The following is a 16,694-nucleotide window of genomic DNA, read 5'->3' on the forward strand; positions in this document are numbered from 1 at the left end:
CGTCACAAACATTGGCTCACTCCGCTATCCCAGGCACAGATTGTCGGTGTTTAACTCTAACCTGTGCGTACGGCAGGGGGAAGGCTGGCATCTGTGCTCGCATCTGAATGGTCTGCTTCTGCTGCTCCAGGCGCATTTGCCGCTCCTTCTCCTGCTCCTGCAGCCTCTGAATGGCCAGCTGTCGCTGCATCTCCAGGTACTCCTGAGGCACAAGGCAAAAGGTTCAAACCCTGACAACTTCAAGACTGACAGAAAAACTGACAGTTGTAACACCTCACCAGCAGGGAGTAGGGCCAAGCAGAAGGGGGGGGGGGGGGGGGGGGGGGGGGGGCTTCAGGTTAAACTGGCGCATTGGAAGTTATTGACTCCAGGTCTGAGTAGTGCTTCACTTAGGCTGCACAGCATGCAATGTGATAAATACCAAAGACACCAGTCTCATATTCATCAAGAAAGCAAGAAAGGTCAGAAAATAAATGCTCACAAGATGTTGGTTCCAAGGCTTAGTGACCCAGGGATCAAGCTATCATAGGGACTTTCTATCATAGGGAGTTTCCCAGATTGGTTAATACATTCTGCTGTTAACTTGCTACACCAATTAGCAGAGGTGCAGTAATTCTGTGTCCTTGGTAGACACTCCCCCTAAACTCCCACACCACCAGGTTCAAAAAACAGCTACTTCCCTTCAACCCTTCGGCTCTTAAACCAACCTGCACAATGCTAACCACTACCTCAGTATAGCAACACTATGAAAACTTTGCACTACAATCGACTTGTTTCTTTTTGTTCCAATTGTGTTCTTTCTTGTAAGAATAGTGTATAATTTACGTTTAATTTGTATTTTTCTGTGAATATTGTGTATCTGATGCTCTGTGCCTGTGATGCTGCTGCAAGTAAGTTTTTCACTGCACCTGTGCACACATGGACTTGTACACATGACAATAAACTCAACTTTGACTTTGATACTACCTCACAGAAACCAACTTCATACAAACCAGATTGAAAATTTAACAGATTTTAAATAAGCAACAGTAATTGAAAATTTAAAAAACGCAGGTTGCTGGCAATCTGAAATAAAAGAAAAGTTGCTGGGAATACTCAGGTCAGGCAGCAGCTGTGAGATGAGAAACATTTAAAGTTTCAAATCGAAGACCCTTCATCACAACTGTTGAAGGACTGGAAATGCTAAATCTTTCTTTCCCAGATATTGACTGACAGGAAAACAGGATCAGGAGTAGGCCACTCTGCCCCCTCAAAACCCACCCCACATTCAATATGATCATAACTAATCTGCCTCAGGCCTCATCTCCTCTTCTGTGCAAATTCCCAATGCACTCAATTCCCCGATCTTTCAAATTTCTCCATTTCCTCTTTAAATACCCCATGATCCAGTCCCGACAACACTCCGGGTTAGAGAATTCCAGAGATTCACCACTCTCTACGAGACGTTCCTGCACACTGCAGTTTTAAATGACCACTTCCTAATCTTGAAACGATATCCCCTCGTACAAGATTCTCCCACTAGCGGAAACATCTCCACATCTACCCTGTCATGCCCTCGGGATCTGATAATACTTTCAATAAAATCACCCCTTGTTCTTTTAAACTTCAACGAATATAGATCTAATTTCTTTATCCCTGCTGAGCTTCCAGCATTTTTTAAAATCAGCAACACAGAGGAAATGAAAGGCAAATCACCCACACACAGACTCCATTCACTGAGATGTTAACCCAATGCTCTGCTCTCTCATGTGAAAAGTATCCTTGGTATTGCTGGGAGTTCGTATTGTCACGACCAATATTTATTCCTTAACTATCCTCACAACTACGGCGTATCTGGCCATTTAACTCTGTGATCGTGAGGCTTGGGTAATGAAAACTGTCTGCTGGCTTCCTGTATTATAAGGGTTCCCTATGTTACAATAGTGATCACAGTTAAATGGTTAAGTATTTTGAGGTAGGTGGTATAGAAAATCGGGTTTTTTTCTTTTTTTAATATTTACAACCTTTGAATTTGTTAATTTTATTCACCAACATTGGCGATGGGGCAGGAAGAGGGAACAGAACAGACCCTCCTGGATGTGAACTGTGAAACAAGAGCTTCTTTGACCTCTCTTTCGGAGGAGCTGACCTGCTTCTTCTGCCTCATGATCTCCAGTTTCTGGGCCAACTGGATCTGCCGCTGGCGTTCAGCTTCCTCGGCCGCTCGCCGCAGCTTCTCGCTGTGCTCCTCACGCAGAGCGTTCAGGGCCCCTCGTGCATCCCTGATCTGGGCCAGTTTGTCCTGGAGACCTTCGTAGTACACTAAAACACAAATAGAAATTACCTTACTGAAGGCAGGCCAGCTGCATCTCTTTCCACCTAGATTAGGAAAGATAAGTACGAGAGGACATGGCTTTAGGGTGAAGGGGAAAGATTTAGGGGGAACTTCTTCACTCAGAGTGGTGGGAGTGTGGAACGAGCTGCCATCTGACGTGGTAAATGCAGGCTCACTCTTAAGTTTTAAGAATAAATTGGATAGATACATGGACGGGAGAGGTCTGGAGGGTTATGGACTGGGTGCAGGTCAATGGGACTGGTGAAAAAGTTTCGGCACAGACTAGAAGGGCCGAATGGCCTGTTTTCTCTGCTGTAGTGTTCTATGGTTCTAGCTGGTTCAGTTTATTCCTGCTCTATTGCAGGAATAAAATTGTTAATGCAGGCCAACTACACTGGTTAGGTTTAAATCTCAGGAAGGATCCAAAGGCCACTCATACTCACAGCGCTTCTCATCCAGCTGGTTCAGGAGCTCGAGCAGTTGAGGGTGCATGCTGTTGATTGACTGGAACAGAGACAGCACCGCTGTGTCGTTAGTGATGCTGCGGCCACGCACGTGGTTACTCTTCATCCTGTTCACAAACGTCACCACTGAGTTCTGCAGCGCCTTCAGGAATTGGTCGTGGTTCTCCTCGGACTCTCCGTTCTGGTACTGCTGCTGAACAGCAGAGAGGAAAGAAAACATTCAATCCCTCGTTGCTAGTAGTTACTTCACACGTTACGGTTCTAGGCTGTATGGTACAACAACATTATTTGCCACGAGAGTCAAGATAATTGGACAACTCCCTGTCAATCAGGCCTGGTGACGCCAAGACTGCAGCAAGTGAATGAGATCATCTCCAGAATCGATATATAACCATTCTCCATTCACTGCATTTTACAGAGAAATAAGCCTGCTTTTATTGGGAGAAGTTGCTGGAGTTTCAATCATGTTCTAGGCCCTCTGTTTTTTGCATTAGTTCACTTTGTTTGCCGTACTAGCCTGCTGTGTGCCCCGTCCCTTGCCATCCCATTTCCTACTCAATGCTTGACACAATATTGCCAACAGACACCTTTTATCGAGCCAATCAACACAACTTCAAGGGGAAATGGATTCAAGAAGGAAAAAAACCACAAGACACAAGAACACATTTACCTCCACTACTGTGACGGGAGCTGGGTGAGTGTCAACAGGCTGTGTGGCTGACTCCACCACAGAAACAGGGGCCGAGGGGGTAGGACTCTTTCTAACCTCCTCTTGCTTCTTCTCCCAGTAGTTGCGATTCAGGTATCGAGCCAGCTTTCAATAAGAGAGCAGAACAATGTATTTGGTCCCATTACACTTTTCACATTTGAGAACTATTGCAAGCCCTTCTTTTCATTTAACAAGTAATAAACAAATTATTACCTCAGGGTCAATCTCTTCAGCTGTCGGAGCAGAAGAATTCTGGAAGGGAGAAGCACAAGACTTTGTTCCGACATTCAGACTAAATATCCACCACCAACAAAGCCGGCACAACTTTCACTTGTAAGTACTCTTATAACCCCACTATATTTAACTTACTTTGTTTAATACTTATTAAGTGAATTCAACGTTTTAAAAGTTGCGAGAGCTGCCAAGATGGGTTATGAGGAAAATATGCCACGTGAACTGCTGAGGCACCGAGCCTCTGTGCTGTTAGCTAGCTTCTGCCAGGGCTGAGCATGTTACTATGGCTGTTGTGCTTCTGGTCCAGGGGGATGATAGCTGGATGCTCCTCACCTCACAGCTGCCCATTTGGAAGCAGGCACACGGGCATTAAGTGAGAACACAAACATCACTGAAATAGATCACTGAGCTAGAGCTTTGTGTGGGATCTTGCTGTGCATAGATTGCCTGCCACTTGTTAAACAGTGACTGCACTTCAAGTGTTCTGCATTGGCAGAAAGCTGGACATGAAATGCACTTCATAAAAAGACAACCTGACAGTGGAGGGCCCGGGGACGTGTATAAGCCAGGCTAGGTAAGGATCGCAGTGTTCCTGCATGAAGATCAGGGAACCAGATACATTTTGTTTTAAAAAAAAAGAGTAATCCAGAGGTAACACTAGATATTTATTTGATTACTAGTGTTTAAGTTCCCCAGCTCTTGTTGTGGGATTACAATTAGTGCCTCCAGGCTTCAGAGTATTAGTCAAATAACTTCACCACTATACTAGCATAAACTACACAACAAGATTCTCCCTCAGATTGGTTCCCAAAATCTGGAGCGGAACTCTTACCACTGGAGATGAGTACAGACTGCTGACTGGTGGTGCTGATGATGTGACTGGCGTTGGGTCAGCCTTTGGGTACATGGAGTAAGTGTTTTTCTGTCTCTGCAAGGGGAGAGAGTTTTCAGTGAGTTGCCAGTAAAAGCAAACAGGGATTGTGCATCAACCTTGTAACTCCATTACCAGCCATCAACTTCCATGCACACAAACCCCAGCATATTTTTTTTCAAAAGAAGTTCCTAACTTTTCCTGTAATCATCATGATCTTCACTAGAACGACATCAATCATCATGTCAGGCTAAAGGACTTAAATTATTTTAAGTAACAAAAGTCATAAACAGAAAACACGGTAGTGTAGCAGTTAGTGTGATGCTATTACAGCACCAGTGATTGGGGTTCGATTCCCGTCACTGTCTGTAAGGAGTTTGTACGTTCTCCCGTGTCTGCGTGGGTTTCCTCCGGGTGCTCCGGTTTCCTCCCACATTCCAAAGACGTACGGGTAAGTTAATGTGGGTTTATAATGGGCGGTGCGGACCTGTTGGGCTGGAAGGGCCTGTTACCACGCTGTAAGTAAAATTAAAAAAAAACACTCTGATCATGAGCTAGACTTATACTCACACTTTGGTTTGCACTCAAACATGCCTGGATAACTAACTGTGTGTAAGGAGAAAATCTTACACCGTGTTATACACCTGGCAGACCATAAGATGAAACACCAGCGGATAAAGATGAACATAAAGGCGTTATCTGAAAGGCTGAAACAGCCAAAGACAGATTAAGAAATAACTGCTCCTTAACAACCAAACATTTTCATAGATGGAAGGCATCGCATCTTGACCCTACTAGCGAGAACTAAAGTGTTGACAATATGGTCAGCATTAACCTGTTGTGTTATTACAGGCTGAAATTTAAATGTGTGCTTGTTTGGCATATGCAATCCTGATAAAGACTGTTGACATACAAGCACTCTAGCATGCAATGGCACAGGTAATAGGCTAATAACTATTGCTTTCACACTGGTGTGGACAAATAAAACTAACTGTTCTCAACAAGTCAGGTCGGGCTGAGTCACTGTTGTCCACCCCTATCCCCACAAGATGAGATCTTGCACTGATGTCAGCACGCAATCTGACTGCAGCAGCAGTATCTGATTTCCTTGCTGTACAGTTGATCCTGTCAAGTGGCATCACTCACCATTCGCTCCTTCTCTTCGGCCTCAGACTGTGACAGGGCTATGGCGAGCTGGAGTTCCTCCTCCTCCTGCAAGGCAGCTTCATCACGCTTGGGAGGCAACTAAATCAATGACAGAGGCAGAAGGGACATAGTCAACAGATGGCAGACAAGTGGTAAATACAACTTCTTACTTCTGCTGTTTTGAAGCCTCCCCCATCCCCTTCCACCCAGGTACACAGATCCTGTTGGTTATCGGCCACGTTACAAATAGACTGCACCTCAACACAGGTTCCTGCTACCTCCTTATCTGGAAGGGTAATAGGAAAAGTTATTACCCCTTAAGTCATTCTGTTTCTTAGATATACATCCCCACAATAAACTTTGGAATTTTTTGCTCCAAAAAAGCCATCACTCCCAGTCTTTTTCCCACTGGTGACATCACCGGCAGAGGGAAGAAAGAGCCAGAAATGGTGGCTCTATCAATGCAACAGGAATCGATCCTCACTCTGGTCTGACAGATGATCCAAACCGGGAAGTATTTGCAAACAGTTGCGATGTACACAGTGGGTTTCTCACAAGTACAGAAATGCACCATTCAGATCACGAGGAAAGTTTAAACATAAAGACAATCACTATCCTCAACACTTGACAGACCTCATCAGTAGCAGTTTCTGGCCCTCATGTGAAATTTTGTAATCATTTTTATTGCAGGAACTCATAATATGAAAGCACCCACTGTGCAGGAGACTACAAATCCCAATTGAACCCAGGTGGGGCGCAGCTTACCTGCGACTGCTGGGACAGAGGGCTAGTCAGGTACTCTGGGGGTAGGTCAACTGGTGCAGAGGCTGTGGGCTTCACTTCGGATTTCCTGGGAAGAGAAGAGAGTCAGCCCCTGTGGCATCAGGACACACAATAAACCACAGCTCAAATTTCTCAACGCAAGTACAAGGCGGCAAAGGCTGTGATCCCTGACAATTCAAATGGCAGAATCTTGTATGGAAGCTTAGGTGTCCAGGTGGCTACCCCAATGCTGCTTGCCGGGACTCGAAAACGTTTAATTCAATGAGGCAAAGACCCGTTTTCACTAAGATAATGAACTATTGGAAATATAGAGCAATGAGTGCTGCTGGGTTAAGAACTTGCCACATTTGGCACCTTTACATGTATATTTTATGCCTCAATGGATTAAACTGCTTTGCAACTGGTGCTTGTAAGTGTTTTGGGAATTGCTGTATGTTAATGGCTGGAGAGGTCAGGTGCTACACTATTATCTGCCATCACTGGGTCAATGTTGGTTGGCCACAGCAGGTTGCAACATAGGAGCAGGCAGTTTCAAACAGACCACACGTTTTGAAGCAATTTGGCTAGAAACTGAACATGCAAAGGCTGTGGAAACTGCTGCCAACAGCCAATGTAACAACGCAAATTCAGGATTTCCTCCCATCACACACCGTGCTGACGTGGAAATCTACTGCTGCACTAGAGTCGGCAACCTAATCTGAAGAGCATCAGAGCATTACACTATGATGCATTGTCCCTATGCAAGGGTCAAGAGGCAGTCCCTGTGTAAGGTGTTAGAGCCAAACCCAGGGAGGGAAGAATTGTCGCTGTTGGCCATCTTTTGGATTCAGTTCCCGAATGGGGACTGAGTCAACTGCTGGAAAATTTAAACAAGGCTACTGAAAATGACTCCCCCCCATTAGAATGGACTCATTAGGGACTGCTCATTGGAAGTATATTTGACCATTTTAATAGGTGCTTTATTAACAGAAAATGCAACCTGCTGAACTTCATGATAGAACTGAAGTATTTTTTTTAATGCAATGGATTTTTTTTTAATATATACAAAGACTCCAAGTTTACCATCTACAGATCTCTCACCTACCAGAGAGGAAAAACCGGTAATCGGCATGGTCCAAATGACCACTCAGGTATAAATCCAACCACATCCAATCCAAACCTGATCCCAAATACTTCTTTCTACACCTGATCTGACCATTGTTGAAAACGTTACAAAGCACAAACATAATATTAATCAGTTTGAGCAGTAATCACCAAATCCCAATCAAGAACAGAAGAGGACAAATAGGGCGAGATGAAATCAGTCCTCCTGGCCTGGCCCAACCTTAGACATTTTATTAGAAAATATCTGATTACACTCGAGCTCAACAAGTTCAGTCAGGTCCCACCTAGAGTCGGTGAGTAGCCAGGCACTACTGGCTATGTGGCTGATAATTATACAGATTAAGCTAGAACCCATGGTTCCACTCCAAGTGGGCAAGTCCTACTACAAATAAATAGTTCTTCTGCTTTAAACCTTTACAAATGTTTAATGTACAAAACTGTACGCTGATTGTCAATATTTAATACACAAGGCTAAATTTCATCAACGTTAAATTAATAGAAAGGTGAAGTTACGTGGCAATAATGGATTAACCGTAATCTACCATTTCAATAAGAATAAAGTTTGGCGTACATGTTACTGCTGTCAAGGTCTTCCTTTCTGTGAAAAAAAAATTATACGTCACCAGAGAGGTTCACACACTGAAGTATTCTTAACTTTAACAACCTGAACCACCCAGTCTACTCAATTACATACTTGTTGCAAGGACTGGAGCTCCACAGAGGCATTTATTTACGGTCTCATTGAACAGAACATACTGAAACGTTTCAAGTTTTGAAAAGAGTGGAATATTTCTCTACTAAAGCATTCAATTTATTGGATTTAGCAAGGAATTTGACTGATTACATCTGCTCCAAGTGTAGTAACTGGTATAGAAAAGGGCAGCTAAGGACTGGCATTTGTGTGGCAAGAATAAGGTTAACAAGCGGGCTTGCAAACATTGGCCACCCATATACAACTTAAATGTACTCTAAATTAATATCTACTCAGAGCAGTTTGCAAAGGTTCGCTAAATAAAGAACTGCTGATCCTAAAACTTCCACATCTGTTTGTTATGAAGAGAGAAACGGATGTTCGCGTCACACTTCCAGGTCACACATGTTTTGCCCTCATCAGTTTTTTGTTATATTTTTCCTCTGTCAACAATTACCACATTAGTAGAGCCCAGTTTTGGTATCTCAAATGTCCTAGGTTTTAGATATGTACTAGGCTTTAGACATTATGTGCATGTTTGTGAACTGTCACTCCTAACCACGGGCTAAATCATGGACAATTTAGTAAGCTGGCATGTTGCCATGGTGACTAATGCTCAGCACAGGACACAGGACAAAGTCTCCTGGACTTGCCTCTTTGCTTTCCACACCAAAAGGCATTGAGCAGAGAGGTGGCTACAAAGCCCCAATCACAGAGGGAAGAAAATCAAACAGGATAGTCTCTTCCACTTTCTGCCTGGCTATCACTGGCGGGTGAAGTTCCCAACAACAGTGCAAATGGAGGTAGTGAATTCAGTCCAGGACAAGCAGCACAACAATACCACATAAGGTGGAGGGTTGTGTGTTTTCCAGGCTGTTTCTAGACCTGAAAAAACAAAGTGTTTGCATACTCTTTGTCATAACGTTCAGGAATAGCAAGACTGTGTAACTCCAAATTCTGTGAGAAGTTTCAATCCACACTAAATTCTGGTGGTCACCTCTGGTCAGCTGCTCTGCACTTGCCTCCTCCCAGGGGAGGGTGAGCATCTTACCTTTGCTTAACACCAACCAGACACTGGGCAGACCTATGGACCGTTAAAGCAGCAGACCCTGATGCACGTGGGAACACTGTTACTGAAAGCTGACTGGCTGCCCCTTCAGATCAACCAGCTGTGAAGTCTCACACATCAAGACCAAAGTTACTAACTTGTTCAGCTGCTCAAAGCATGGCTCGCAAACACGGACTTCTTTCTCGATCCCAAATTTGGGGATGGTGGAGGACTTGGAGGAGCATTTTCCACAGAAGATCTGCCCACATGCTCTGCAGTGATGCTGGGGAGAAGAATTTATAACAATAGTATTGAACTAAGGAATCCAGTATTGCAGTTTTACAAATGCTTATTCTAAAAACAAATGCGACCATCCAGTCAGTTATTTCCTGCTTTGTGCGAGAGCTTACTGTTACTCATCACTTTAAATGCAACTGTAGCTAATGGCTTCACTGGCTGCAATGTACTTTAGAACATGAGGGATAACAAAAGGTGCCATTGAACTCTTTGCCTATATGTTATTTTCTCCTACTTTCAGGCAATGTTTGACTGCCAGCTGCATTGCCTGCTGATCACCTGATGAGAATCAACACCAGTGACTTTAAAAACTGCCCAACCCACAAGTGAGGTTGAGGAGTGACTTACCTTCCTTGTAACCACTCCAAACTGCACTCTGCACCGGTGACATTCCTCAGCATCCACCCAATCCGGAGCCTGCAGAGGCACAAAAGAAAAAAAAAATCACCCTTCAGTACACTCTGGGCAGTTGTCAGGGTTCCCTTGCCATATGCCAATTGACTCCCAACTTTTCTCTATAGAACAGCAAGTATTGAGAGTCATATAGAGATACAGCACAGAAGCAGGCTCTGAGTCTACACCAATAATAAATCACCCATTTTACACTAATCCTACATTAATCCCATTTGTTGAATTCGCCCCACATACTCTTCAACACCGCCCAGATTCTGCACTCACCTAACAACCCTAACCTTCTGTTCCCCTGCCACCCATCTACACTGGCGCAATTTATAGCAGCTAATTAACCTATCGACCAGCATGTCTTTGGGATGTGGGAGGAAACCAGAGCACCTGGAGTAAACCCACACATCACAGAGAGAACTCCACACAGACAGCGCCCAAGGTCTGGATTGAACCTGGGTCTCTGGCACAGTGAGGCAGCAGCTCTACAAGCTGTTATTGGCTACAAAGCAGAGAGATGTCCCAAGGTCAAAGATATGTCACAATTAATAATCTTTACTGTCTTCCACGGGGTCGACAACCCTTCCCCGCAGGAATGACATGCGGGAAACATCAGTAAATGTCCAATAGAAGATAAATCCTCCACAAATCACAGGGCTTAAACTCTAACGCTGCTGCAGAATTTTTCACAATAAGCAGAATAAAAGACGCACAATGAAGAGTTATAGAATTCACTAACATCAACACTTTTAACCTGGTAGTTGATAAAACATTAAATAGATGCATCCAACTTTACAACAAGAACCAATATCCACCTTGCCTTTATTTTACACTTGACATAATTTATATCAACATTAAATAAATACATGATTGACATCCCTTACCCTTTCAGAAACAAACATAGCATCGCTCTCTTTAAACTCTGGGAAGGTGTTGCCTGAAATGAAGATAAAAAGATATCAGAGTTAAAACATAAACTGTTAAACCTATGTAGTTGCACACAATATACACAGGAGAACTGCACTTCCTTCACTGCCCTCTTGAAACAACGAGACTTCAAAAAACAGAAAGGCAACAATGAAGAGACAACTTCTCTGCAATCAAGAGGACTGCAGAGAAGTTGTCTCTTGAAACATGATGAAACTCTTTTTTTGGTTTTAATGATCATTATTGATTAAAAGGTTAAGGTCTGGGAGCACTTTGTACAGACACTTTGTATAGTCCATTCCTTTGTTAAATCACAACAGAATGAAGACATTGACCCTCATCCACTTGACAGGTTACACAGCTGGATCTGGTTTATTAATTGAAGCGCGAGGACTTAACAGGATTCAGCATCGACCAGAAAACAATAAAAAAGGTCAAGTTCTCCAACATGGTACTTAGTGACGCATCCCACTCTGCCTGTTAAAGCAAAAGGTTCCTAACCTCTTGTAATCTGAATTTTCCTGGAGCCAGCAAGCTATTTTAGTTATGACCAGGAGTCAACTTCATGCAGTCAACCAGATTCCCCATCAGCTCTGACACCAACACTGAATTACTTCCTGAAACAAGCTTACAATCGCAAACACAATCTTTATTTAAATTTGCAAACCCAATCACAGGGGTCGCTGATAATTAGACAAATTTCCCTCTTGTAAAACAAACATTGTAATAAAGCCACACACACTAGTGGCCAACCTTACATTTCCCCCCTATAGAAACCAATTGCTCTGAGACTACAGCATGGCTTGAGAAAGTAAAGAGCATGGTGCAGATAGCAAGTATCCTTTTCTCACACGCACACAGAATAAAGAGACTCCATCAGCAGATTTATACAATGAACATGATGATTTTAAAACCAAAAACACCCAAGCTGTACAGAAGCACAAGCCACAACAAGGCTTGAAGTTCACTTTGGGTAACTGCATCTGAAGCAGAGAGAGAAAGAAAAATCAATCAGCTGTAGTTCAGCAGCCAAAGCTCATACGGTCATTGGTGATATCAATGGGATATTAATTATGCAGCAGACATTAAATAAATATAAGTAATTAAATACTGTAGATTCCTTATTCAAAGCAAAGCAGACATGTATCAGTAGCCATTGGAGCATTGGAAGAAAAGTTAATCTTCTAAATGTATGGTTCTAATAATCACAGGGATTATCCCAATGACTCAGTTGTGAAGCACTCTGTGGTGTGGAACAAACACAATGCTGTCTGTTCAATCAATGTTGATTTACCCAAACCTCACCTCGCGAGGTAACTACTGGCCCCCCCATCGCAGGAGGGGATGGAAACCAAGACCAGGTTCCAAAGGGTGATCACAAACTTCGACACACAAAGTTTGAGAAAATGTGGAGCAGATATAGAGCCCCAGAATTAACGGAGGTCTTAAAAAAAATGGATACTTGAGAAATTATAAAGGGAAGTGATGAAAGAGTAGACAATCAGGATTAAAAGCTATCAGCAGAGCCAACAACAAACCAAAGGGTTCTTAGAAAGCACACAATGGAGATGCCAAGCAAAGGCTGCATTGCACTTGAACCACGATACTACTGCAGCCATCACTCACATAGAAGGAGTGAGGGATTAACCAGTGTGCTGGTGCCATGGAGGAAGCTACATACCAGTCACAGCCTTTGGGTATATAAGGAAATGGAATAGACTGGGGAGAGGTGGAGGGGTTGGTGGGGGGAGAGGGTAGTGATGGAATTGCTGTTCTTTTGAACTAGTTAAACCCACAGCTATTGCCAACCACCACTAAGAACTTCCTACCTTCCACCTTCATGATCTGGTAGGTGTCCTGCACCACTTTATACTTGGGCTCGTTGCGAAAGGCCTGTGCCCAAGCCTGGATCAGCTGCAAGATCTTGGTCCGAACATTGGCCTCGGTCTGTTTCTGCGAAGCACAGCACACATTAGCTCACTTAACTACACCAGAAGAACCAGCAAGGTGGAGATGCAAGACCCCACTCACCACCTTTGGGACTACAAAAGACCACTGCATCTACAACATTTTCAGTAACGTCACCAATAATCAATGTTAACCTAAAGGCTACTCAAGCACGAAAAACCAAGAGGAAAGACTTGTTGAGTGACATTTTGTGTTAAGGAGGATTTATGCTAATTGGGACCCCTCATTGTGCCAATTGTTTTGTCACAACCCATGTACTATCTAAGGATGATTTTGATTCTCTGGGCCACCTCTCTGGAAGGGACAGTGCACTGACAAAATAACAAATATTATTTATGGAAAGGATAAAGATTGTTTTGATAGTGTTAAAATAATTTAAGTAACAAAATGCTACAAAGATCAGATCAAATAATGATGCACGATGGAAATGTCCAGAGGTTAAAACAGCAGCTGAGGTAAAAAAAAATCAAGCCAAAGGCAGGCACTTTGGTTTGTAATTGCCTTAGTTTAGGCACTTCAGGGGTTAAAACACAAGACTGACCAAGAGCATAAACTATTCTACTGGGAAGTTGGGCAGGTTGCAGGGGACAGATTTGGGATTGGTAAAGGGTTTGTGAACGTGGAAAGAAAAAGGTTCTAACAATTTAAAAAACATCAAGATGGTATGAATGCTTGGCTACTTTCCAGGAACTCCTTAGTGGTGTCACTGCTCAGATTTGGTTTCAGGCAACAAGTAAACAAGGGATATTCAGGAAAGAGCAGGATAATGTAAGTGCTTCTAAAAAAAAATTCACAGGCAGGTCAGGGAGCTGAAGGCATTGGCTTGCGTTCACCGAGATAAGACCAGCACATGAGCAACATCAACCGCTTCTGCCCCAATCACATGATCTCAATGCAATAGGGAGGAACTTTATCATCACAAGGCAATGAGGTCATCAGGAAGTGAGCTCTGTACAAATGCCAATGATAGCAAAAGTCTGCCTCTCTTTTACACAGTAGAGTATCCAACTAATTTAAGTTGCTAAAGAGTAAATTGCAAATGCGAGTTTTTTTATCTCAAAATATAATCTCTTTCCAGATGAGACTATTTTTAAGGCACATGGGGATTTCCAACAGCCTGTTTTTGTAATTTACCCAATTAGGATCCAAGCACATAAAAGGAAAAGCCTCATGCACTGATGAGGAGGACAACTACCCTTGTTTGGATAACACCATCTGAGAGCGCGACACAATGGCATGACTGTACCCAAGGGAATATGGACATCAAAAAGCTTTTATTGAATCATAAGAGTCATACAGCAGAGAAACAGGCACGTAGACCAATTGCATCTGGGCCTCCCTCTACCCCATTCTCCTGCCACCCATCTACACTAGGGGCAATTTACAGTGGCCAATTAACCTTGGCAAGTCCTCGCCATGTGGGAGGAAACTGGAGCAGACAGGAGAAACCTAGAGAAGGACGAGGTAATTATGTTGCACCTCGTGTTTAAAAAAAGACCATTAATTCACTGAAAATAAAAAAAAAATCTAAATGTAAAGGACAGGAGAGGAAAAAGAAAAAAAAACACTAGTAAATGGATCAGATGAAATAAATAGGAAACAGTAAGCTGCCAGAATGGCTTCAAAAAGCCCTCTGAATTACTTAGCCACCTGTCAGATGCCAGCACGCTTGTCGTAGAGACAGCAGCTTGTCAGTTCAAGTCCCCTTCCAGAGGCAAGACTGAGGAAATGCTACACAGTAAGAAGTGATGCCTGTCAGATCATACATTAAACCTGAGGTCCCATATGATCCTGTTGTGCTATTTCAAAGCATGGGAGTTCTCCCCAGTATCCTGGCCAATAATTTTTAAACTCGATCAATAAAAATGCATTATCAAGTCAGCATCATATTGCCATTTGTGAGATCTTGCTTGTAAATTGCTCTTATATTGCAAGTTTCTGCACTTCAGAAGACCTTTATTGGCTATAAAAAAGTTTGTAACAGCAGTAAACAGCACATTTTGGGATGGGTCTGTAACTCCCACGTCCTACAAATAAAAAAAAAGCAAGTTCTTCCAGCTGTAAAATAACTGAGTCATTTAGAAACATTATCTGTCTTTTTTAAAAAATACTTGGGACAGAGTTGGGGTGAGCGTACTGTTCCTCGTAGCTTCACTTAGTTGCCTGACCTGCTGAGTGTTTTCAACATTTTCTCTTTGTATTTCAAAGCCAGCAAGAAACTGGGAAAGAAATATTCTCATAGAGTCCTGCTGGCTTTGAAATAAAAACAGAAAATTCTGGAAACATTCAGACGGTTATGCAGCACCTGTGGAAAGAAACAGTTAATATTTCAGGTTTGTTCTGATGAAAGGTCTTGGATCTGAAACATTAATTCTCGTTTCTCTTCCCCCAGGTGCTGCCTGACCTGCTGAGTGTTTTCAACATTATTTATTTCAGATTTCTAGAATCTGCAGTTTTGATTTGATTTGTGTTTCCTGCAACCTTTTTTGTTTTGAGCATTGGCAGAACCACCTGGTCTGTGGAGGGCCACACACACCAATTGGCTTACATCAGAAGAAATGACTCATTGTGACACAGACCCATTCTGAAACGTGTGCTGTCTGACCTCGCACAGAGGGACAGGGACTCTTCCAGGGTTCTGCACCTTAGCCCAGGAGAATGGGGGGGGGGGGGGGGGGGGGGGGGGTGGTGATTGTTGCTGCTACAGCTGACTCTGGCCAGAAACCGCACCTGTACGAGTTGCTTTACTGGGCAGTGCACTTGTTCCACTGAGGCAATGTGGAGCAATGCGCCCAACTAAAGCACATAACAAAATGTCAGTTGTGGCTCAGTGAGCAATACTCTTACCTCCCCACCAAGTTGAGGCTAAATGCAAATTAGAGGAACAGCACCTCATATTCTGCCGAGGCAGTCTGCAAACCTGGCGGCACGTACACTGAATCCTCCAACTTCCGGTAACTGCTCCCCCTCTGTCCCTTTTCTCTCTTCTCCTGATCCACGTGGCCCCCATCACCGTATCTCTTTCCCCTCCCCACACCTTCTCCATATGCTCAGCACCCACACACACACCTCCCACTGGTTCCCCTCCCCACCTCCCTCCCTTTATTCAATGCTCCACCTTCCTCTATCAGATGCCACCATCTTCAGCCCTTTGTTACTTCCACCTATCACCTCCCAACTTCTGACGCCATTCCCACTCTCCCCCCTCCGCCCATCACCCCCTCACCTGGATCCGCCCATCACCTGGATCCGCCCATCACCTGCCAGCTCTTGTTCCATCCCTTCCCTCCACCCTCCTACACCGCCTACCTCCTCTATCCTTCAGTCCAGATGAAGGGTCTCGACTCCAAATGTCGACTGTCCGTTTCCCTCCATAGATGCTGACTGACCTGCCGAGATCCTCCAGCATTCTGTGTGTTACTCTTACCTCCCAGTCTGATAGCAGTGTTCAAATCCCAGCATGGAAACTACCGCACAGAAAACCAGTGCAGCACTAAATGCCATCTTTCATACCAGACACTAGTCTCTCAGATCCATGGAAAAGCTACCCAAGCAATATTTTCTCCAAAGAGGAGAAGGGTAGTTCTCCTCAGCACGTTAGGCAACATTTATCTCTCAAGTAACATCGGGTGATCTGGTCGTGACCACAGTGCTGTCTGTGCTGAGTGCAAATTGGCTGCCACGTCCCTATGTGACAATACCGCTGTGAAGGGCACTATATAAATGCAAGTCTTTT

At 43.7% G+C, this 16,694-nt stretch overlaps 1 protein-coding gene across 2 annotated transcripts in view; it reads right to left on the minus strand.

Annotated features, from left to right (window-relative positions):
• Positions 1–16,694, minus strand: part of hgs (hepatocyte growth factor-regulated tyrosine kinase substrate) — a 31,560-nt gene that overhangs the window by 7,517 nt on the left and 7,349 nt on the right. The window contains exons 5-17 of one of the 2 annotated variants that reach the window (XM_052032620.1): positions 12,820–12,943; positions 10,948–11,000; positions 10,010–10,078; positions 9,523–9,647; positions 8,197–8,223; positions 6,504–6,588; positions 5,739–5,837; positions 4,554–4,649; positions 3,701–3,739; positions 3,449–3,592; positions 2,758–2,971; positions 2,129–2,301; positions 62–202 (exon numbers count right to left, since the gene is read on the minus strand). In XM_052032620.1, coding sequence (XP_051888580.1) covers positions 62–202; positions 2,129–2,301; positions 2,758–2,971; positions 3,449–3,592; positions 3,701–3,739; positions 4,554–4,649; positions 5,739–5,837; positions 6,504–6,588; positions 8,197–8,223; positions 9,523–9,647; positions 10,010–10,078; positions 10,948–11,000; positions 12,820–12,943 — 1,389 coding nt within the window. The remainder of the gene's footprint in view (positions 1–61; positions 203–2,128; positions 2,302–2,757; positions 2,972–3,448; positions 3,593–3,700; positions 3,740–4,553; positions 4,650–5,738; positions 5,838–6,503; positions 6,589–8,196; positions 8,224–9,522; positions 9,648–10,009; positions 10,079–10,947; positions 11,001–12,819; positions 12,944–16,694) is intronic. The other variant, XM_052032621.1, reaches the window with a different exon arrangement.

Source organism: Pristis pectinata, chromosome 18, assembly GCF_009764475.1.
Source record: "Pristis pectinata isolate sPriPec2 chromosome 18, sPriPec2.1.pri, whole genome shotgun sequence".
Lineage (NCBI taxonomy): Eukaryota > Metazoa > Chordata > Chondrichthyes > Rhinopristiformes > Pristidae > Pristis > Pristis pectinata.